This window comes from Myotis nattereri, assembly GCF_964212035.1.
Source record: "Myotis nattereri genome assembly, chromosome: Y".
Lineage (NCBI taxonomy): Eukaryota > Metazoa > Chordata > Mammalia > Chiroptera > Vespertilionidae > Myotis > Myotis nattereri.
Window position 1 is genome coordinate 22,886,567 of NC_138094.1, and position 24,947 is coordinate 22,911,513.

General features: G+C 45.5%; 1 protein-coding gene across 1 annotated transcript in view; it reads right to left on the reverse strand.

The window, feature by feature from the left end:
* Positions 1-23,772, reverse strand: part of LOC308512380 (cyclin-Q-like) — a gene marked incomplete at both ends in the record, with an annotated part of 123,070 nt that extends 99,298 nt beyond the window's left edge. The window contains one exon of the mRNA XM_081082148.1: positions 23,015-23,772. Coding sequence (XP_080938274.1) covers positions 23,015-23,772 — 758 coding nt within the window. The remainder of the gene's footprint in view (positions 1-23,014) is intronic.
* Between the last annotated feature and the right edge of the window lie 1,175 nt (positions 23,773-24,947).

Sequence of the window (24,947 nt, forward strand, 5' to 3'; positions counted from 1 at the left end):
TGCCCTCTGACACTCTGACACTTCAAAGGACACTCACCACTGACACTCTCATCCCCGCCCCAACCAGGTTCGCAGGTGAGGAGGGATCTCCATCCAAATTGTTTCTGAGCTCTGAGGATTCTAAGTATTTTGTTCCAAGCCTGAGGCTTAGCAACCACGGGAGCAACCAGTGGACACCCTGTCCAGGCAGGACTAGACCAGGACTGGTAGGGCAGCCTACATCGCATTCCCAAGAAGTTGCTTTGAGGCTGGGCCAAGGCCCTGGAGCTGTGAGAGCCACCGCCTGTCAGTGAGCAGCTGGCCTTCAGCTGAGTGTTCCTCCCTACACACCCAACCTCTCCCCCAACAGTTACTCACATGGGGAGGGCTCTATCCTCTTCAAGTCCAGTCTCTGGGAAGCAGGAATCTAGGAGAAGGGATGCCACCCAGGGATGAAGATTCCTTCCTTTCCCACTGGGCTCCTGGATAGCTAAGGCAAAAGAATTTTCAAAAGGTGTGGTTCACACAAATGGGGCCACACACTGTGGCGAATGCACTCTGGCCACCCTGAATTCTCTCCAAGACCTTTCACATCAGCTATTCCTGCAGAAAACTGGGCATCCAGATGCCATTGCAGGTGCCTGTAAGGACATCAGGAGCCTGTTGTACAATGGGTGTCATGGAAGCACAAATCAGCCCCAAATTCCTTCTTGATTTGCCCTCCCTGCTTTGGAACCCTGTTTATTCTTCCTCATCTTAGTGTCTTCACCTGAAAACAACAACTGACAGCATTAAAGTTCAAAATGTCCTGGCAGGAGTCTGGCTACAACATCAAAAGGCTAAGTATCCCTTAGTCAGTAAGGGCTGTATGTTTTATCCACGTCAAGCATGCTTAGTTTGAGAATGCAGCTTCTTTCCACCTTAGGCTTACTGTAGGTGATTGTAGACAAAAGTATGTACCCCTTTCACCTCATATCTATTTCGTCCCCTCACAGGACAGGCTAGACTCAGCCTCTCTCAGCTGTGCTGGAGTGTGTGTGCGCACACACACTCACACGCACGCACACACACACACAGACAGCAGCTCCTTCAAAACCTCCAGCTTCCCTCTCTTCCATCACTGAGGGGTTTTTTTTTGTTTATTTTTTTTGTTTTGTTTTTTAAATATATTTTATTGATTTTTTACAGAGAGGAAGGGAGAGAGATAGAGAGTTAGAAACATCGATGAGAGAGAAACATCAATCAGCTGCCTCCTGCACATCTCCTACTTGGGGTATGCCCGCAACCCAGGTATATGCCCTTGAGCGGAATCAAACCTGGGACCTTTCAGTCCGCAGGCCGATGCTCTATTCACTGAGCCAAACCGGTTTCAGCTACTGAAGGGTTTTTAAGTCACAATGGTGATCATTATAATGCAGTTTTGGTTGACTGACACTTTTAATGTTTCTAAAATGAAAATAGCTCTACATCACTAGTCCAGGAGAGGCAATTGTGATAGAGAGCCTTTTAAAAAATACTGGAAGATATTTTACAATAACCAGCATTATCATTTTTTGGACATGTGGACTGCTTTATGAGGTTCATAAATATTAAATGCTGATTTCCAAGGAGAGTGGGGCCCGGGAACTTTAAGTCCCTCTGCCTTATGCAGGCTTACTGTCACCTAGGAACATGGTGAACATTGTGAGGCAATGGGTGAAGCAATGGAATAAATGAATGTTACATTCACATTTAATTTTACAAGAATAGGGTTGCATTATGTAATCATTCCGGTGGCCTGCATTTTGCTTTTCATATAACAGACCTCGTCTTTTTAGTGCTTCAACCTCTGCAATGCTGACAAGCAACCGGATCATCATGAACATAAGGGTGGACAAACTTCAAACAGATTCCCTTTGAATTTCACCTTCCAGGATGCATCCATTGCCCTCTGTGTCACTCTATCACCCTCCCCTGTGCCCAGTGTCTCTTGCATTCTCAAATTGGCCAAAAACTTTACTAACTCAGAAATTGTGTAGTCTGTCCTCATGCCCTGAACAGGATCCTTCCAAGGCCCTGGTGGCCCCTCCTTGTACAACCCTCAGGCAGAAGTCTACCTGCCTCTGTAACTTTCCATACCAGCACCTTTGTTTTCAAGAAAGAATTAGTTTCAAAGAGCCATTTGTAGACAATGGTATTGTTGTTGTTGTTTTTTATTTGTGTGTGTGTGTGTGTGTGTGTGTGTGTGTGTGTGTGTTTCTATTTTCATCCTAAACTCTGTGAGGAGAGACTGCGTGTAGCTCTGAGCATGGCATTAGCAGCCACCCCAGGACTAATAGTTGCCAAATGCATCTAGGAGAGAGGGGGGAGGGCTAGGCTGTATCTCTACTTCCCAGGTGAAATAGTGGAGTTGTTTCTGTTTCTGCTTTTTATCTATTCTGCTCTAGGTGACAACCCCAGATCCACTGGGGCTGAGTGCAGGAGTCTCATTTGTCCTCATTCCTCCATCTATGTAGCTGGAAACCTTAAACTCTGCTAGTTCATAGGCATGGGAAACCTCTGGAGGAATGGCAGGGTAGGTACACACAAGAAGCCAACCTCACCACCCTGCTGTTACGCTCCGCCCCCATGACCTCCCCATAGCCTATGGTGAAGAGATGCACGGTCACCTGCATGACAGGGACACGGTGTCCTCTGTCCATGCTCGCTCTGAGAAAAGGTCTCACAGTTTGCAGAGTCTGAATATTCCCCAAGTCTGAGTGATTAAGAGCAAGGCAGCACAATGGGTCTGAGGCTGCCTGTCACTACTAGAGCCAAGTTAAGCAGAGACAGGGTTGAACCACACAATGAGTGTTTATCCAAGGATGCGGTCAGTATGGGGAGAGCAGTCGCTCACCCTGGAAATTCGGCTCTCATCCTCTTATGGGAGAAGATAGCTACCTGTACCTGCAAACTGCAAGTGTAACATGGAAAGGGGATGGGAGGGCCTGCTGTCTGGCCCTTCAGGAACTCAAAGTCTGACCACAATATGGCTAATCTTCTAGGACTTTAGGAATAGCTCAGTCCCTTCCTGGGATGAGATTGGAATGGTCAACCTTCCTGACAAAGAACCCAGGAGGGGGTCAGGGTGCAGGCACAGCTGCCAAATCAAAGCCGGTCCTGTGCCTGGTCTCTTTGCAAAATGCAATTCCTCTCTGAGTAATGGGCCATGGAGGCAGCCTATGTTTTCAGTAGAGCCTGTTTCATCCTCCAGTGTCCCAGGGCCTCGTATTTATAGTTTGTAAGTAATGATTAAACAACTGCGGCTCTATTCTTATTACAAGCCCTTCCCCACTATGAGAAGCTGATTTCCAAGGACGCCCAGGAGATGCCTCAGGCCAGCTTGGATGACAGGGCTGGGCCTCAGCTTTGCTCTTCCCCTCTCCCTCTCTCCTCACAAGCCTGACTTTTGTCTCCTAAAGAGACTATGGAAAAGCAGGCAGCAAAACCTCTCAGAGTGAGCATGCCAGGCCCCCTGTGTGCCCTGGAGGCGCCACCTGAGAGGAGAGCCCTGGGTTAAGGTTCAGCTAAGGGGCAGCTCTGCCAGTGCCTGAGCACCAGGCTGTGGCTGGTGCCTCCCCAACTCTCCTCACCTTTGTTGGCCTGCTCCTCCTCAGGAGCCTCCTGCCCACTCATTCTGCTTTCAGGCCCAGGTGTGACTTTGCCAAAGGGATTTGTTGGTGAGAGGAGAACCCCTTCCTGAGGGGGGAGGAAGGCAGGGAGGGTGCCATCACCTGAAGGCTTAGGGGAGGTGAGCAGAGCAAAGGCTGGATTCGGGGCTTGTCAAAGAGCTCTGATGACCCAAACCCCAGGGGTAGACTGAGGAGGGCACCTGTGGAGAGAGACAATGTAATTGCATCTGGCCAGCTCTCCTCTGCCCCGGGGGTTACTAAAATGTCCCCATCCAGACAGTAGGGACAGTGGGCTAGCCCAGGGCAGGGCGCTCTTTTCTAGACAGAGGGCTGCGGTGGGGTGGGAGTGGGGCGCCAAGCCTGGCCCAGGGAACAAGGTAGGTAAGTGGCAGCCACAACCACAGTGGGAAAGGGGTCCCCAGAAACACAGACCAGGGGTGGCGAGTGGGAGGTAAGCTGGGGGTCGCTGCCACCTGTTTCTCCCTCCACTTCCGCGACCGCCCCCACCCTCATGCCTGGAAGCACAGGGTCCCCCTGACAGTCCCAAACCCTCTGCCACCCCTTGCAGCCTGGTGGGTGTGGCACAGGCGCCCCTGTCCCCACCTTCTCTGGGCCTGTTGAAACACGCCACCCCTCCTGCCCCCTGATCTTGGTTTGTTCCTGATCTCGTGATCCCGCGAGATTTCGCCCTGGCAGGAACCAGGGCGCAGTCCCAGGAAGCTTGCCAGGCGCAGCCCCCCACCTCTTCCTTCCCGCCAGCCTCCCTGCTGTACAGGAGTCCATGTGGTGAGGAGCACGGCCTGTGGAAAAGGTAAGCGCACACTCTGGGTTCTTGCTGTCTCCAGGGATGAACATGCTGTCTCCAGGGGTGAACTTGCTCTAGTCACTGGCAACCCGCAGCCCCTCCCCAGTCGGCTTTTTCCATCTGGAAATGAGTTCCCACCTGGTTGGAGTGAATGCCTGAGGTCCAAACCTGGCTCGCTGGCGTGAGGCCTTCCGCTTGCTGCCCCAGAGTGGGAGCTCGCTGAGGGGACTTACACGCAAGAATTCATGTAACTCTGGCGTCGGCCTTTATTGTGTGACCTCAGCTGGCCGAGTTTGCAGTTGACCAAGGGGGCCCCCACAGGCCCCGGCGCCAACTCCCCCGGGATCTGGGTCCTCAAGTCTGTGGGCTCTCAGGCCAGCCCAGCCCTGCTCAGGGCGTGGGGGACAGAGAGGGGGCACAAAAGTGGCTGCTGGACGGTCGGAAGTGTCCGGGAGGGAGAGGTCGCTTTCCGCAGACCACCAGGGCCGTCACTCATCATTGTCCTCTGGTTCAGCTGGTGAGAAAGCGGTGGTCAGGCTTGGAGATAAGAGGTGACTTCCACTGAGAGCGGCAGAGCCCTCTCCTGGTGTGAGTGTGCGGGTGCCTGAGTGTGCGTGAGTGTGAGTGTGTGAATTCTCACCTGATGATATGTTCCTGGGTTCCTTTTCATTCCTATTACTGATTAAGGTATTACATGTGTGTTCTTATCCCCCACTACCCCCACACCCCCACCCCACCCCGCAAGCATGCCCTCACGCTCACCCCCTGGTGTCTGCGTCCATTGGCTAGGATTATAGGCATGCATACAAGTCCTTTGGTTGATCTCTCCCCCTTAGCCCCACCCTCCCCTACCTTCCCTCTGAGGGTGATGGTCTGATCCATGCTTCTCTGTCTCTGGATCTGTTTTTGTTCATTGGTTTATGTTGTTCATTATAATCCACAGATGAGTGAGGTCATGTGATATTTCTCTTTCTCGGACTGACTGACTGACTAGCTTTGCTTAGCATAATGCTGTCCAGCTCCATCCATGCTGTTGCAGATGGTCACTGCCCCTTCCTTTTTTGTGGCAGCATACTATGCCAGTGTGTAGATGTACCACGGCTTTTTAACCCACTCATCTGCTGACCAGCACTTAGGCTGTTTCCAAACCTTAGCTATTGGAAATTGTGCTGCAGTGAACATAGAGGAGCATGCATCCTTTCAGATTGGTAATTCTAGGTTCCTGGGATATATTCCTAGAAGTGGGATCACTGGGTCAAATGGGAGTTCCGTTTTTAGTTTTTTGAGGAAACTCCATACTCTTCTCCATAGTGGCTGCACCAGTCTGCATTCCCACCAGCAGTGAAGGAGGGTTCCTTTTTCTCCCCATCCTCACCAGCACTCGCCCTTTGTTGATTTGTTGGTGATAGCCATTCTGACAGCTGTGAAGTAGTACCTCCTTGTCCTTTTGATTTGCATCTCTTGGGTGATTAGTGACTCTGAGCATGTTTTAATGTGTCCCTTGGCCTTCCTTTTGTCCTCCCTGGAAAAGTATCTATTTTGGTCCGTTGCCCATTTTTGTGATTGGGTTGTTTATCTTCCTTTTGTTAAGTTGTATGAGTTCCCTGTAAATGTTGGAGATGAAACCCTTATCAGAGAGAACATTGGCAAATATGTTCTCCCATGCAGTGGGCTTTGTTGTTGTCTTGTTGATGGTTTCTTTTGCTATGAAGAAGCCTTTTATTTTGATGTCGTCCCATTTGTTTACTTTAACTTTATTTTCCATTGCCCCAGGAGCTGCGTTGGTGAAGAGATTGCTTCAGCATATATCTGAGACTCTGCTGCCTATGGATTCCTCTATATATTTTTCTGGTTTCCAGCTTTCTGTTTAAGTCATTATCCATTTTGACCTTATTATTGTGCATGGTGAAAGTTGGTGGCCTAGTTTCATTTTCTGCATGTGTCTGACCAAATTTCCCAGCACCATTTATTGAAGAGACTGTCTTAACTCCATTGTATGTTTTGGCCTCCTTTGTCAAATATTAATTGAGCTTATTGGTTTGAATTGGTTTCTGGGTTCTCTGTTTTATTGCATTGGCCTATATGTCTATGCTTGTGCCAGTGTCAGGCAGTTTTGAGAACAGTGGCTTTGTAAAACAGCTTGATATCTGGTACTGAGATACCTCCTACTTTGTTCTTCTTTCTCAGGATCGCTGCAGCTCTTTGGGGTTTGTTTGTTTTTTAAATATATTTTATTGATTTTTTACAGAGAGTAAAGGAGATGGATAGAGAGTTAGAAACATCAATGAGAGAGAAACATAGATCAGCCTCCTCCTGCACACCCCCTACTTGATATGTGCCCCCAACCAAGGTACATGCCCTTGATCGGAATCGAACCAGGCACCTTTCAGTCCAGAGGCCGACGCTCTATCCACTGAGCCAAACCTGTTTGGGCTCAGGGTCTTTTTTTTCATTACAGATGGATTTTTGGAGAGTTCATTCTAGGTCTGTGAAATATGCTGTTGGTGTTTTAATGCGGAGTGCATTGAACGTATAGATTGCTTTGGGTAGTATATCCATTTTAATGAGGTAGTTTCTACCAATCCATGAACAAGGTATGTCCTTCCATCTGTTTATGTCTTCCTCTATCTCTTTTTTCAACATCTTCTAGTTTTCTGAGTGTAGGTCTTTTACCTCCTTAGCTAAATTTATTCCTAGGTGTCTTAATTTTTTTGGTGGGATGATACATAGGATCCTTTTTTCAATCTCCTTTTCTGTAAGTTCACTATTGGTGTGTAAAAATGCTTTATATTTCTTGGCGTTAATTTTGTAGTCTGCTACATTGCCAAATTCATTTACTAAGTTTATTAAATTTTTGAAGGAGTGTTTGTGGTTTTCTATGTACAGTATCATGTCATCTGAAAATAATGACAATTTACTTCTTCTTTTCCAATTTGGGAACCATTTATTTCTTTTTCTTGTGTGCTCCCACTGACTAGGACTTCCAGTACTGTGTTGAACAGGCATGATGAAAATGGGCGTCCCTGTCTTGTTCCTGTCCTAGAGGGAAATGGTTTTTGTTTTGCACTTTGAGTATGTTGTTGGCTGTATGTTTGTCATATAAGGCTATTATTATGTGGAAGGATGATTCTGCTATTCCTACTTTGCTGAGTGTTTTTATCAGAAAAGGCTGTTGCACTTGGTCACATGCCTTTTCTGCACCAATTGATATGATTGTGTGGTTTTTCTCCCTCAAATAGTTTATGTGATGTTTCACGTTCATTGATTTGCTGATTTTGTACCATCCTTGCATCCCTGAAATAAATCCCACTTGGTCATGGTGTATGATCTTTCTAATGCAATGCTGAATCCAGTTTGCTGAATTTAGTTGAGGATTGCAGCATTAATGTTCATCTGGAATATTGGCCTGTAAGTCACTTTCTTTGTAGTGTCTTTTTCTGGCTATGCGATTATGGTAATGCTGGCTTCTTAAAAAGAGCTTGGAAGTATGCCATCCTCTTGAAATATTTGAAATAGTGTGAGAAAGTTTGGTTTTCCTTCTTCTTTGAATGTTTGGTAAAACTCCCCTGTGAAGCCATCTGGTCCAGAGCTTTTGTTTTTTGGAAGCTTTTTGATTACTGTGTCAATTTTATCAGTATTTATCGGTCTGTTCAGGATTTTTGCTTCTTCCTGATTGAGTTTTGAAAGCTTGTCTTTTTGTAGGAATGTGTCCATTTTATTGAGCTTGTCCAGTTTGTTGTAGTAGAGTTGTTCATTGTAATTTTTTACAATCCTTTGTATATCTGTGGGGTCGTTTGTTACATCACATCTCTCATTTCTGTTTTTGTTTATTTGGGTGCTCTCTCTTAGTTTCTTGCTGAGCCTGACTAGAAGTTCATCAATGTTGTTTATTCTTTCCAAGAACCAGCTCTTGGTTTCATTGATCTTTTGTATTATTTTTTTTTCATCCCTACGTCATTTATTTCTGTTCTGACCTTACCTTTATTATCTCTTTCTTTTTGTGTACTGTGGGCTTTTTTCTCTAATGGAGAGGCACTCTGAAGCCCAGGACAAAACAGCTTTTATTTACTTGAATACACATTTGTCCTTTAGCAAAGCAAACAGGCATATCAATGGTAAAGTTTGGTAAACAATAGAAGAATTTTCATGTTAGGAGGTTGCCTTCAGCCATTTTTCCCACAACAGGGTAACAAAATGCTGATTTTCTGCCATGCTGAACATCAAAGTCCATTCGCCTTCTGTGGGACTTCTCCCATTGATATGTTAACTACTTTTGGTCTTTACCCCATCATTTCCCCCTTTTTGTTTTCTTAAGTAATTTAGAAAGGTGAATGCCATCTTCTGGACTCAGATTCTTTTAAGACTTGTGATTCTGCTTCTTCAGACTGGAAGAATACATAGAAGAACAAGAAAGAGAGACAATATTGGTTATTCTAAAAAGCAAATGTAAGGAGATTCAATGAAAAGGATTGAGTTCTTTCATGTCCTTTTAAATATCGTTTTCAGGTATTTAAGGAATTTGTCCATAGTAGGCTTCTTTTTGGGCTATCAGTTCTTTATAGGTCCCTTTCCAGTCACTGTTCCCTTGTGACATGACAGCAATGATGTTCGAGTTCTGGATGGTGGGCAAACGGTGAGAAATGACAATGCAGGTCTGACCTCTTTGGGCTTTGTCAAGAGCCACCGGCACCTAGGCACAGCTGATGACTGCTAGCGTGGCAAGGCGTGGTCACCATCCCCCATCTCTAGATGTTTCTCCTCTGTCTCCTCAGCATGTTGTTTGGGGCACTGCTATCTGTAGTTGGAGTACTCTGGTCAGTTCCTCTCTCAGATTCATTGTTGCAGGAATCCACACAGGCTTGGAGGAGTTTTCTGGAAATACACAAGCATATCCTTGACCAAAGATTAATAAAGGGACCCTTCCTTAAACCAGACTCGGTACCTTTCCATTTAACCAGACCATTTTGCTTTGGCTTATTCTGACACCAGTGTAATTCTATGGGTGTCTTGCCATCAGCATTACAAGGGTAAAATTTAAAGTAATTAAGGCTTGGTGTGGTCTACTTACAAGAGATGTCTTCACTATTCCACCACTTTTGTTTTCCAAGTTGGGATTTTAGAGCCCTTGTAGTAGATGTAACATGCAAGGAGGGCATTTCTTCATAATCTGTTTTGCCGGCTGTACAATATTTTGGCAGGCTGATGTAAAAGCTTGTGAAATTCTGTGACTTGTTTAATAAAATAACTAACTGACAGGCATATTCATTTCCTTTTGTTAAAGGACCAGGACTTGTTCAAATAGTATAGAAAGGCTTCGGTCACTGAGCCATTGAAATTGAGTAGTTGCAGTTCTGTTTACCAAGCCAGCAGCATAAGCAGATAAAGAGAGAATATGAAGAGGCTTTTGGAAATCCTGCAAGTCAGCCTTGGTCGTTTCTAATTCGATTCTTTGCACAGAAGTATGACTGGTCTGCATGACTTGGTCTGAATTCATTGCAGTATAAGCAGCTTTACCATGAGATGAACTATCAGTAAAAACAGTGACTTCTCCAGGAATAGGTTTCTGCCTATTCCAACTATGTTCCCCTGAATATTCTTTTATTTCCATTTGCTAATTTAAATCAGTCTAAAACAAGGCTTATTTCCTATCTTCCTTTCTCATTGGGTGGGGACAGTGAATGACACTAATTGGATTTCTGCTATCAGTCTTTGAGTATATTGACATATTTTTTTTTTTTTTTTTTAGGAAAGCATAATGCAAGTTGTTTTCTTTTTGAGGCCTGATACATTTATTTTTATATGCAGTTTTCTAGATATTTGAAGGGAATCTCCTTCCGTTTCTTCTTCCAGAGAAATTTCTAGGCCACAGTTATGGAGTTTCTTTTAAAAGCCTTTTTCTTTCTTTTAAATAGTGCTACAAACTTGGTTTCTTTTCGGAAATACCAATTGGAGAGAGATATGCTGGCCAATGCTGTAATGCATACAGATTAAGTAAAACTATCTTTTTACTTATCGTGTCTTATTAATGGTGAGATTTAATGCTTGAATGAGTTTTTTTGTGGTTTTTTTTTAAGATATTTTTATTGATTTTTAACAGAGAGGAAGGGAGAGCGATAGAGAGTTAGAAACATCAATGACAGAGAAACATCAATCAGCTGCCTCCTGCACAGTCCCCACTGGGTATGTCCCCGCAACCAAGGTACATGCCCTTGACAGTCTTCTTTTTTTGCTCTGGTGAGACTTCTTCTCCAGATGTCCCACATTGGGCGCCAGAATGTTGCAACCTTTTGCTGCAATGATTCAGGATCTGGGAAAGGAGCTGCACAAAATGAATACACTAGACAACAACTATAAATTTAGAAGGCATTGGGGAGCCAGGCGGAGACCTTTTTCTCTTGGGGAGAGGCTCTCTGAAATGCAGCACCCATCAGCTTTCATTTACTTGGCTGTAGGTTTCTCATATATGCCCTTTAGCAAAGAAGACAGGCATATCAGTAGTAAAGTTTAATCATCAGGTTAGCAAGATTGCCTTCAGCCATTTTGCCAACAGCCGTGTAATATAATGCTGATTTTCAGCCCTGCTGAATATCAAAGTTCATGTCAAAGTTCATTAGCCCTCCATACATAAATAAACACACACACACACACACACACACACACACACACACACACACACATATACATACACACACACACATACTACTGTTGGTCTTTGCCTCAAGCACTTTACTCTGAGGTTTGACAGTGTGATCAATGCTTCTTTGTGTCTGGATGTCTTGTTGTTCATCAGCTAATGTTGTTCATTATATTCCACAAATGAGTGAGATAATGTGATATTTATCGTCCTCTGACTGGCTTAATTTGCTTAGTGTAATGCTCTCCAAGTCCATCCATGCTGTTTCAAATTATAAGAGTTCATTCTTTGTTACAGCAGTAGAGTATTCCATTGTATAGATGTTCCACAGTTTATTCATCTGTGCATCTGCTAATGGGCATTTAGACTGTTTCCAATTCTTAGCTATTGTAAATTGGGCTGGTATGAACATACAGTGGCATATATCTTTCCTGATTGGCCTTTCTCATTTCTTGGGATATATACCTAGAAGAGAGAACACTGGGTCAAAGGGGAGCTCCATTTTTAATTTTTTAAGAAATCTCTATATGGTTTTCCACAGTGGTTGCAGCAGTCTGCATTTCCACCAGCAGTGCACAAGGGTTGCTTTTTCTCTGCATCCTCACCAGCACTTGTGGTTTGTTGATTTTTTTCTGACAGCTATTCTGACAGGTGTGGATGGTACCTCATTGACATTTTGATTTGCATCTCTTCGACTGTTCGTGCCTTTGAGCATTTTTCGTATGTCTCTTGGCCTTTTATAGGTCTCCTTTTAAAAAGTGTTAATTTAGGTCCTTTGCCCATGTTTTGATTGGATTGTTTATCTTCCTATTGTTAATTTTTTGAGTTCCCTGAAAACTTTGGAGATTCAACACTTATCCGAGATACCATTGGCAAATATGTTCTCCCTATGCATTGGGCTTTCTGGTTGTTTTCTTCAGGATTTTGTTTGCTGTGCAGGTTTTTATTTTGACGTAGTCCACTTGTTTATTTTCCCCTCTGTGTGCATTGCCTTTGGAGCTGTATCAATAAAGATACTGCGAAGACATATCTGATATATTGCTACATAGGCAATCTTATAAGTTTTTTTTTTATAGATTCTCATCTGATGTTTAAGTAGATCCATTCTGAGTGTATTTTTGTGAATGGTGTAAGTTGGAGGTCTAGTTTCATTATTTTGCATGTATCTTTCTAATTTTCCTAACATTTATTGAAGGGACTGTCTTGACTCCATTGTATGCTCTTGCCTCCTTTGTAAATTAATAATAGAGCCTAATGACTTGGGTCCACTTCTGGGTTCTCTGTTCTGTTTCAGTGGAGTATATGTCTTTTCTAGTGCCAGTAGCAGGCAGTTTTGAGAATGGTGGCTTTATAATATAGCTTAATATCTGGTATTGTGAGCCCGCCAACTTTTTTCTTCTTCCTCAGGATTGCTCAGACTATTTTTACTCCATTTGAATTTTTTCGAGGATTTTTTTGTGTCTGTGAAATATTCTGTTGGTATATTAATGGAGATTACAATAAATCTATAGATTGCTTTGGGTAGTATGGACATGTTAATGAAGTTAAGGCTACCAACCCATCAACATGGTATATGAATCCATTGGTTGATATCTTTATCTCCATTTCAATGTCCTGTAGTTTTCCAATTGCAGTTCTTTTACTTTCTTTATGAATCAATAAAAATGTACAGTTTTTAATTATAAACCTTGTTTTCTATCAAAATTACTTCTTGCGTGAATTGTGGGACACCCTTTACTTAGGCGACTCCGGTGAAAGGGCCATTTGACCCACAAAGGGGTCGCAACCCACAGGTTGAGAACCGCTATTCTAAAATGTCAATTAAATCTAATGGATCCAGTGTGTCCTTTAGAGGCTCTGCATCCTAGTTATTTTTTCATATGGAAGATCTATCCAGTGATGTCAGAGGGGTGATAAAAGTCCCTTACTGTGACTATCCTTTTGTCACACTCTCTGTTAAAGTCTTTTAGAATTTTTGTTTGTTTTGATTTTTTGTTTATTTGTTTGTTTGAGATATATATATTGAGGTGCTCCTATGTTGGCTGAATATATGATTACTAGGGTTATATCGTCTTGTTGGTTGGTCCCTTTAGTATCAGGTAGTGACCTTTATGTTTCTTGTGATGGCCTTTATTTTAAAGTCTATTTTTTCTGTTATGCGTATTGTTACTTCGGCCTTTTTTTTCTTTTCCATTTGCATGGAAATTTTTCCCATTCCTTCACTCTCATCCTGTGTGTGTCTTTTGTTTTGAGATGGTGCTCCTGTAGACAGCATATACTTGCATCATGTTTCTGTATCCATTTGGCTCCACTACACCTTTAGATTGGAGCATTGACCTATTTACATTTAGGGTTATTATTCATAGGTATTTATTTATTTCTTTCCATTTCGTTTCTGTGTGGCTAAGTTTCTGTCTCTGTTTCTCCTTCTCATTACAGCAATCTCTGTAGCATTTCTTGTAAAGCTGGCTTGGAGATGATGTACTCCTTCAGCCTTTTTCTGTCTAGGAAGCTCTGTATTTGACCGTCTATTTTGAATGAAAGAATTGCCAGATATAGTAATCTTGGTCTCAGATCCTTGCTTTCCATTAACTTGAGTACTTCATGCCATCTTCTTCTGGCCTGTAGAGTTTCTGATGAGAGATCAGGAGTCAGCCTAATGGGAACTCCTTCATAGCTAACAGTTTTCTTTTATCTTACTGCCTTGAAGATTCTCTCTTTCTCTTTAATTTTTGGCATTTTAATTATGATGTGTCTGATCACGGGTTTGTTAGGGTACTTCTTCTTTGGGGTTCTCTTTGGCTCTTGATCTTGTGTGGGATTTTCCTTTACCAGGTTAGGTAAGTGTTCTGCCATTGTTTCTTCAAAGACCTTCTCTATGCCTTTCTCCCCTCCTGCCTCTTTTGGCACACTGGCTATTCTAATACTGTTATGTAAGTGGCCCTCCTGTTTGTTTGTTTGTTTGTTTTAAATTTTAATTTTTCTGTCTTTTTTTTATTGGGTGATATTTTTAACTCTGCTCTAAATCAGTGATTGGATCCTCAGCGTTCCCTAATATCTGCCTATTCCTTCTAATGTGTTCTTTATTTGTATTATGTCATTTTATATCTTCTTTCGTAGTCACTATATCTTTTTATATGCTGTTGAGCTCTTTTACCTTCATAACTCTGAAGTCAGATTCAGATAAATGTCTTCTCTGTGCTTCATCTCTCTCAATATCTGGAGAATTCTCCAGTTCTCTCATTTGAGGATTGTTTATTTATTTCCTCTTTCTGGCTTTCTGTGTGGGTTTGTGGTGACAAGTTAGGTAGACCTGTCTGCCTATCAGTCTCTAGTGCAGAATATTTTTAAAGGATGTTTCTGACTAAGTAGGTCAGGCAAAGACTCAAAGCCTCCAGAGACCTCCTCTGTCTATAGACTGATAGGATTCCAACTTAACTTGCCTCCAAGGCAATGGTCCTCAGGTTATAGCAAGTGTTTGTTTCAACAGGGTGGGGCAGTTGCCTCTGTGTGTAGGTTTATTGTTATTTATAATCTCTTAAGTGTCCTCAGGGCAAGGTGTTTCCCAGTAGTGTGTGTTAATTGCCTCTTTTCCAGGAAAGGCAAATGTCTGCATGGGAAAGATTTTCTCTGCTGCATGAGGAAATGACTCCTCCCAGGAAACTTGAAGTGTCTGTCTTCTGTGCTGGAACCCTTGACTCCCCAGTTCTGGCTTTTTCCTTCACAGCTCCAGTCCACTTCACCCTCCCTTTGCCAGGGCACAAGCTAGTGGCTCCACAGGGAAATTTGTGCGCTGGCTCTTTAAGAGGATACCTGAATTTCTAGCTGTCTCTCCCTGGCAGACAGTGCCCTGCTGCTATTCACATCCACAGGTTATATGGGTACCCTCCTCAGTTCTGGTGCTCTCTGCTAGGAGGCCCAGCTTGGGGATTAGACCCAGAGTTCTCAGTGGCAGTCCTCCACAGCTGAGATATCTCTCCGAGACTTCAGTTGCTGTCTGTGGGTGTCAGGCCCGCCCCTTCAAGCCTCCTCTCCTCCTACCATTGTCTAAGTGGCCTCCACCTTCGGTCCTGGGTGTCAGGGTTCTCTCCTGTGAGTTTTCCATTGATTATTCAGGAAGTTGTTCTGTATTTTAGTTGGAATATCAGTTTGTTCCTGGGAGCATGTCCCTGTAGCATCCACTTATTCTGCCACCATTCTTTTAAATATATTTTTATTTATCTCAGAGAGAAACAGAGAGCAAGTGAGAGTTAGAAACATCAGTCATGAGAGCGATTCATTGAGCAGCTCCCTCCTGCAAGCCCCAGACTGGAGATTGAGCCCACACTCAGGCAAGTGCCCTTGACCTGAATCGAAACTGGGGCCCTTCAGTATGAAGGTCGGTGATCTGTCCACTGTTCCAAACTGGCTAGGGTTCTGCCACCTTTTTCAATCTTCTTCAGAATCCCTCTGCATTGTAAAGTCCCTGCTAACATTCTTGTCCAATACGCTCCTTTTCATGTGGTTTCAGGATGGAGTTGTGCATGAAGGCCCTAATGTCCTGTGAGTGCACATTCTGATCAATAGCACCGTCAGGAAATGTGCACTGAGGCATGCTCAGTAGGCATATAGTAACAGAAACCTGCCATGTATCTTACTGTTTCTGTTTCTGTTTGGATCATGATGGAGCTCAACTAAGGCTCTTGTTTCAAGTAGGGGTAGGCAGGATATACTCTTCATTTCAACCCATGTTCTTCTGAGAAACTTTGGTAGTCATGCCCTACTCTAATATGTATTAGGCCATTCAATTATAAGGCCAGATCTTTTTGTAAGGACAAGGCATTTATTTTTATTGAGTGAAAATTCTAATTAACACATTAATATATAAAGATATAATTTGTACTTCCAACAATCATATACGTATTGAAGAAATATGGAGACCAAATAACTACATCTTAATCAATAGGATACAAGTAAAGTAGTTCCTCGCGTTACATTGTTGACGCGTTCCTGCAGTGGGATGTAATGCAATATTCGCGGAAGTCAGAACCCACCTACATAAGCACATATGTCACTCACATGGAGCACACATACACAGCAGTAATTGTGTGCAACAGTAAAAAAAAAATTAGAAGAAAGATAACAATTGCTGACCTTTCTTGTGGTAAATGAATAATAAGAAAATATAAAGCACATATGTACATAAGTAGAAATATCAAACTTTTTTTTTTAATAAATAAATGGGGAATGGCAACGTAACCACAAAACTTATGTACTTCGAGACCAACGTAACCCAAGGAATGTCTGAATTATCACAACAGGCTGAAAAGTGATCAGTGTGGTTTCAGATGGCCTGTTTTTAATGAAAAGTAGGGTGTAAAGGGACACTTGAAAGAGTCAGGCATCGAAAGTTGCTAAATCAGAGCGTGCACATAGTTGTGAAGAAATAAGTTAAAAGTGACTTATTCATATTAGTAAAGAGATGTTTTAAAGTCTAACATAGAGACCCTCACTATAAATTATGTTGGAAAATTGAAAGTATTGATAGCATCAGTGTAGTTAAGAAGAATATGCCTCTGCACTTGAATATAGACAAGCAGCCTTCCCATTTCAATTTTGGATGAGCTAGTGAGCAAAGAAAATTAGTGAAAGGCTCCCTTGGGGGCATTAGTGGAAAGAATTAGCACTGAAACATAGTACTGTTTGTGGGACATGTAATATTTCTCATATTTTGAGGGAGATTAGTGCCCTTCATATAAGCCATTAAATAATACCGCTAAAGAGCAGTAAAATCTCAATGGCCATCATTACCAAAATTCAGGTTATACCTTTAAATTATTCAGCATTAGAAGAGAACCATGCTAAATTGGTGATAAATAATAAAATGACTAGAAGCCCAGTGAACGAAATTCAAGCACCGGTGGCGTCCCACAGCCTGGTCTGCACCCTCACCCAATCTGGGACCCCTTGGGAGATGTGGGACTGCCAGGTTAGGTCTGACACCTCCTGAGGGATGTAGCAGTGCACGAAACGGCAGACAGCCGGGCAGGAGCCCAAGCTGGAGCCAGGTGCTCTGTTCCCGCTCATCCAAGCCCCACTCCACCTGCCACCACTGCTTCTTAGCCTTGTCACATAGGCACATAGGCAGCAGAGGCTCTTGCTGTCACAGCTGCACTTTCCAGCCATTAGCCCGCCTTCTGGCTGAGTGATGCTCTCGCTGTGGGAGAGCCTTGACCACCTGGGGGAAGCTCCTGTGTTGAGCGTCTGCATCCAGGTGGTCGGTGTGCATAGTACCAACCACTCAATGTCGCTTACGATTTTATATATATAGATATGTGTGACCAATTTGGCATGTCCTGGCCCAATAGAATATTAGTAGTCACGGATGATATCTTGCCACTATTAGAATACCAGTGGCCAGGTGCATGGATTTGTGCCCATTGAAAGGAGATTAATTAGAAGAAATATTTTAGTACTGCTATTTGCCCTTTCTCTATAATAGCAGTGTCAACCAAATTCTGATTGACAATGAAGATTTGAAACACATGCATGCAATTGGCGCCAGCAAGAGCTTCAAACGTATGGCACATGCACGAGTCACCTTAGCAATATAAGTGTGTGTGTGTGTGTGTGTGTGTGTGTGTGTGTGTGTCTTTAGATAGATAGAGAATAAACTTCCTTAATTAGACCTGCTTTCTGATTTAGCTCAACTTTTTCCAACCCATTGAATCCCCTTAACTTCTCTTCCAGGTAATTGTCAGCAACACAGCAGTAAATGTCAACACAAAGCACATTATTATTGTAGTTCATGCGGGGAGAACAACGGGTAAAATATTTCACTGCAGCAGTTTTTGACTTCATTCAGCACAGTGAGAAAACCTGAAGTCATTTTCAAGTTCCACCATTTCTTCCTTCTTTTCAGTCAGGTCAAGATTCTAAGCTTTCAAAATCTCCGTTTTCTGGCTAATGAAGAGATAAGAGGATACCTCCGAGTTACCATGTACCTACACCAGAGCTTTGAGTGAGGGGCGGGGTTGCGCAGGGTGACACCCACTGCCCCATCCATGATTGGAGGAGGCTTTTGAGGAGCCCAACCAGAAACAGCAGGCTGGGCCTGGATAGGTGCCTTCTGTACCACATGTTCACATGGCCAGCGCCTGTGCATGAGCCCAGTGTGCACCCAGTCAGCACACTAGGGCCTGGTTGCATGCACCAGTGAGCAAGCACCTTGCCTGGACTCAGCAGGCTCTGCACCACCTGCTCCTTCACAGCACCAGTCTCAGAGCCAGGGGGCATCCAGAGTCAGGCTGTGTTGGGAGACTGAGGGGCTCCTGGGGGCAGCGCGCTTCCTCTCAGTTCCACTAGGGGGCCTTCAGCTGCAGGGCGCCTGAGGATTCACAGGGCTCCCCAGGGCCATTGCACTAGGAAGGACAGGGCAAGCAGGATCATCCAGGAGGCTTTCAGCTTCACCTCGGTGCAGGAAAGTGGTGATACCCAGGACACAAGGGCACAGGAGGTTCAGAGGGCAGCTTTGGGGCTGGAGTGGGAGGACTTCATGCAGGTGGGGGAGGCTGAGACCCTGGAGCTGAGGTTGGACACAGGCCAGGATGTTGGGATTGATCTTGAGTGCAGGAGAGGGGAGGACTGGGTGGCTGCAGAGCAGTGTGTGCAGGGAGAGGAGAGTGAGGTGCAGCAGGGAACCCAGAGTGAGGAGCAAGGGGAAGACAAGGAGGGCCTGGGGGAGGTGTTCCAGGCACAGGCTCAGTTTATCCTGTGGACAGAGGGCCTTCTGCAGGTGGTGCCATGGCAGGCCAAGTGGGCAGGTGAGGAGGTTTTCCCAGATCTGCAGGTGGGGAGGCAGGAGGAGGTGGTGAGTGAAGAGCTGAGGCTGGAGGCACAGGATCCAGGTGACCCGCAAGGGAGTGACCACCAGGAGGAGGGGTGGATGGAGGAGCAATTAATTGCAGGGGAGCAGTTTGTCCTGCAGGGGGAGGGGAAGTGCACCATGGAGGCAGTGGAACAGGTGGGAGAGGTGGAGCCTCAGTCCAAGGCCAAAGCAAAGCCAGAAGAAGAGGAGCCAGTGCAGCAGGAGCAGGCCCAGTCAGGGCCCGGGGCCAAGTTAACCTGGTCCCCTCTGGAGGTGCTCCAGGCCCTTCAATTGGAGATGGAGCCCATGAACGAGCAAGCCAGCAGGGCCTTCTCTCGGCTCAGGTGCAGGACTCCGCAGAGGCTCAAGCCCTATTTCAAACCGAGAAGCCTCAATATCCGGCGCATCCCTGGGTTCTGGCTCACAGCTGTATCCTTGAGGGTAGAGGAGCAGGATCACAAGGAGCATGGGACAGTGCAGGAGAACCGTGTAAGCGGGGATGGTTCCCATAGAAAAGAACATTGAGGACAAGCTAGGGGCAGTGCGCCCCGGTCTGGCCCAGGATCCTGGAGACACCCTCTGTCTTGTACAGGCACCATAGAAGCATTACCAGGGGGTCCAGGGGCAGAGCTCCAAGGCAGAGGCACGCATACACCAGGGGCTGATGCCCACAGACAGGGCTGTGTTGCACGGGCTCTTCTGGGACTAACTAATGCTGCCTTACAGGCCGTCTCTATGTCCAGTTCCTCAGTCAGAAGCAAGAATGTGTGATGTGTAACCTGTCAAGCCCTCAGCACAAAGCAGTCCGGTGGGCATCAGGGTCTGTCAGGAAACAGAGTGGTGCTGTGCCCCTTTCTGCCGTTTATGTGGAAAGAGTGGCCTTAAGGGAAGGAGAGGCCAGGCCAGGCTGCTCTTTCTAGCTGGTCCATTCCCAGCTCCCAGGTTGCAGGCTCCTTGACCCAAAGCAGTTTGTCAACCACCCAGAGTTGTTGGCCATGATCAGCGTCCAAGATGAAAATATGCTCGGCCATATGATCGATTTGAAGGTAAGTACACCGGCTCCACGGAATGGTGGAGAGCAGGTGGGGAAATAGCCTGTCCCTGAAAACAGCTACATGCGGGAGCACAGCGCTGCGATTTCACTCCCTGGATCCACTTTCCTTCTGCAGGTGAGGGAAGTCAGGCATCCCTGGGGTTGCTGCACCATTAGCCTGTACTTCCGCAGCAACCCCTACTTCTGCAACCATGTGATTGTGAAGGAGTATCTCATCACCCTCACAGGTAAGAGGAGGCTCCCTGCATGGGCTGCAGCTGTTGGTGGGCAGGGATGGAAGGTGATGTACCCAGCTTCACATACCCCTCTCCTGCAGGATACAGGTTGTCCCGTGCCACTCCCATTCAGTGGTACCAGCATTGTGAACGAGAAGTCTACAGCCACAGGCTCCAGGACAGCAGCGCCAGCTTCTTCTACTGGTTCTCTGACCATAGTGTGACAGCATCTGGCAGGATTGCTGAGGTGGGATGTCACTGGCCATGCCAGCATGCAGCTTCCTGTGTCCGCCTGCTGCTTGGGTTTCTATTTGGGTCCCTGTGTTCTCCTGACCAAGCTCTGTTTGCCCTACCAGATCATCACCAAGGACCTGTGGCTCAATCCCCTGAAGTACTATGAGAGGACGATGGCCCAGAGTGAGCGGACAGGACGGGTGAGGAGGGGATGCCTGGGCTCTCCCCTGGTGTGCTGCCAGGTTCCTGGGCCATTATTTTTCTCTCACAGGGACACCTGGATGCTGGGAGGGAAACAGCCTGTAACACCAGGGCCGCAGGGTGTGTGCCTGAGACAGGAACTACCAGTACAACAAGGGCAGTGCAATTTCAGCTCAGGCAGGGGGGCTTAGGCAGGAGGAGGGAGTGTGCATGTCCACTGTCACTCAGAGTCAAAGCAGATTACCTCAGCCCCTCCTCTGAACTCTCCCTCTAGGCCACCCACTGCACCCTCAGGCCTTTCCACCTGCCCCTCAACAGGGGCTGGCATGACATGTTCTTCCTATACTCCTTTCCACAGGTGTCTGCGGATCTTCCTCATGCCGAGGCCTAGGCTGCTGTGCTGCCACGCCACATTGCCCTGTTGCTGCTCACCACCATCTCCCATTTCCCCAAGGTCTCCTCTTCCTCCTGGGGCCAGTGGGATCGGCCTGCTCATTATCAGTATCTTAGGGGGCAAAGTGTGGGCCACAGAGCTGGAGGAATCCTTGTTTTGCAGCTTTGTCAGAGGTTCTTCAATCCTTTTATCCATTTAGGTTTTCCAAGGAGAATACCTCATTTGTTTACCCTTCCTACCTGGAAAAAAGGGCCGCATGCCATGACGAAATAACACACTGCTTCATTTTGTATGCAGTTCACTTCAAAGACTTCATGCACATATGGTCATAGACACCCTGGGAAATTTAGGGCCATGAATATAACTCACCATCCAAACAGACTGCTTTTCTGTGTTTGTAGTAAAATCAGACAAGAAATCCCATGTTGGAGAACACGTTCTTCTGAAAATTTTTTGTAATGTTAGTGTTTAAGGTTTTACCAAAAGTAATATATATGTCTCTTTCTTTTTTTCTACTGACCTTCCCTCCGGCTTCCTCTATCTCTTGTCTCTTGTTCTTGTCACCCACTCCCAGTGTCTTGCCTCTGTTGGTCTGTTGGTTGTGCTTATATTCTGAATATGTTAACAATACAATATGTAAAATTTAAACATTTAAGTATATTGTAATTTAAATCAGCACTTAGGAAGCAACCTTGTACAATTCAAACCTTGCCTCCAATCCTGAAACTTCATAATGGTACCTACAATTCTTGATGCTTCCCCCAAACCTACCATTTGCTTTTTGTCATTCTTAAATAACAGAAGCCAAATTGCATACAATAAAATATTGTCTGTACCTTATCATTTTTATTTTCAGTGTCTAATTCTTCTGTCACAGGGGCTTCCCCTCTGACTCCCCGAGTGCCCAATCAGGTGAGCTACTGTACTGCATGATTCACTCTCTCTTGCATACATGGTGTATCCTGTGATCGCCGCCAGCACCACACTCAGGACCTCTTACAGGGGTGTCCCATCGGCTGTTGCAGTAATTGCCGTGCCCCCATCATACCCATCTCCTGTGTGGCTGTAATAATCATCACAGGAACTGGGCCACCATAAGTCAGAAGGGGCCTTCGTGGTGGTGGTGCCCAGTTTTTTATTGGAATGTTGATCTTCCTTTTGTTTAGTGGATGAGTTCAGTATGAATTTTGGAGAATAGGTCCTTATCTGATATAACATTGGCAAATATCTTCTCCCAGGCAGTGGACTTCCTTGTTTTGTTGTTGTTGTTGTATTTGTTGGCCGCTTCTTCTCTGCAGAAGTGTTTTAATTTGACGTCGTCCCATTTGTTTCTTTTCTCCTCAGTTTCCATTGCCCTAGGAGCTGTATCAGTAAAGGTATTGCTGAGACAGATGCCTGATATTTTGCTTCTTCTAAGATTTTCATGGTTACCCACTTACTTTTAAGTCCTTTATTCATTCCCAATTTATACTTGTGTATGGTGTAAGTTGGTGGTCTAGACTAATTTTTTTTGCATGTATCTGTGCTATAAGTCCAACACCAATTATTATTATGTTTTTATTTTGGCTTTGTAATATCTTCAATGAAACAAAATAAAATTTCCTCTATGATAATTGAGTCATACTTTCTCTAAATCTGGCCTTTAAAAAAATCCCCTGGGGCACAGTCCCATCCGTTCTTTGATTTTCCTTCCACTGATCGCAAACCTCAGCTGTAGTCTGCGTCCTTTCAAAGGATAAAAGCAGACCCGGAGGCCTCAGAGCTGCCCGCAGCACCCTCCTGCCCGCGGCACCCTCCTGCCCGCGGGAGGTGCAGCGCCCATCCCCATCTGGACCTTGGCTGCCAGGGAGAGTCAAAGCCTGAGAATCAAAGTGGTAGCATGTCATCGCCTTCACCGGCCTGTCTCCAGCAGCACAAAACCAGTCCCCCCTGCCAGTGCTCTGGGGTCCGGCCCTCAGGGCGATGTGGTGGCGCTGTCCCCCGGCAGCCGAGTGTCCCAGGCTTGTCTTTGGGGATCTCTGTGTCCATGGTATAAATGCGAGTGAGATCAGACACAATGTTATCAATGATTGGCTTGGTAAGGTCTCCACTAAACACCTGCCACCATGGCTTCTCGGCCATGGCCTCAGCGGGCACCTGGACCCCATAGACCTGCAGGGCCAGGTGGAGCACCGCCACCGCTATGTGCTGAGCCTGGAACCGGAAGCACAGCCCCCCGCGGTAGCTGTCCCGCAGCAGGGCCCAGGCAGTGACGGAGATGGGGGTCCGTTGCCAGCTGTAAGGATTCAGCCAGTTCTTGAGAGAAATCAGGTAGTGGAGCAGGTACCTGTGTGGGTGCTGAAAGGAGACTTGGAATCGCAGTACCCGTAGCACAAGGAGCTCGCACTGCACAATGCTGTCGTGGATCACCCAGACTAGGGAGTCCATCTCCAAGGGCTCGCTGCCTGGGTGGAAGTACCTGTTGGACACGTTGATGATGTCACGGGTTCGCAGGGGCTGTTCTTCCACTTTGCCAGCCAAGTAAAGGGCAGACATGGCGACCAAGTAGGGGTCATAGGCGTCCAGGTTGATCTCACAGAAGAACTTATGGTAAATGGCACAGGCGGTGGCGAGGGGAATGGACTGCATCCCTAGCTTGACACCTGCCTCCATGATGAACCTTGTCACGCGGAAGTGCACCCTCGCCTGGGGTTCGGGCCACCCCTTGGCGCCTGGCGCCGCGTCCTCCTCTCTGCAGCTGTCCAGGCTAAGGTCCTCCATGGGGCCCTGCTGGGAGGCCCCAGACCCCGCGGGAAGGGCAAGAGTCTCCAGTGCAGAGTCCTAGCCCAGTGCACAGCCGCCCTGACGCGCCCCGCCCCACCGCGCCCTGCCCCGCCCCGCGCCGCCCCACCTACCCAGCCCTGCCTAGGCCTGACTGCCATCCAGGTTCCACCACCAATTATTGAAGAGACTGTATGACTCCATTCTATGCTTTTGCCTCCCTTTGTCAAATATTAATTGAGCATAATGGTTCGGGTCGACTTCTATGTTCTCTGTTCTGTCCCATTGGTCTTTATGTCTGTTTTAGTTCCAGTAAGAGGCAGTTCTGAGAATGGTGGCTTGTAGTATAGCTTGATATCTGGTATTGTGATCCCTCCAAATTTGTTCTTCTTTGTCCAGATTGCTGTAACTATTTGGGGTCTTTTCTTAAATTCATAGGAATTTTTGGAAACTTTCTTCTAGGTCTGTGAGATACGCCATTGACATTTTAATGGTTAATACATTAAAACTGTACATTGCTTTGGGTACTATGAACATTTTAATGATGTTGATTGTACCAAACCATGAATATGGTATGTTCTTCTATTTGCTTTAGTCTTCCTCTATCACTTTTTTTCAATTTCCTGTAGTTTTCCAAGAACAGGTTTTTACCTCCTTAGTTAAGTTTATTCCTAGGTTTCTTAAATTTTTGTTGCACTGCTAAATGGCATTTTTGTTTGTTTGTTTCTATTTCTGAGTTCATTATCCGTGTATCAAAAAGCCATAGAATTCTGGGTGTTAATTTTGTACCCTGCTACATTGCCAAATTCATTTATTAAATCTCCTAGTTTTTTTGGTGGAGTCTTTAGGTATTTCTATGGACAATACCATGCCATCTGTGAGAATTATGACAGTTTTACTTCCTCTTTTCCACTTAGCATGCCTTTTTTGACTTCTTCTTGTCTGACTGCATTGCCTAGCACTACCAGTACTCTGTCGAACAGAAGTGGTGAGAGTGGGCATCCCTGTCTTGTTCCTCTTCTTAGAGTAATTGTTTTTGCCCATTGAGTATGATGTTGTCTGTAGTTTTGTCACATAAGGCTTTTTTAATGTTGAGGTATGATCCCTCTATGCCCAGTTTGCTTAGAGTTTTTATCAAAATTGGGTGTTGGATTTTGTCAAATGCTTTTCCTGCA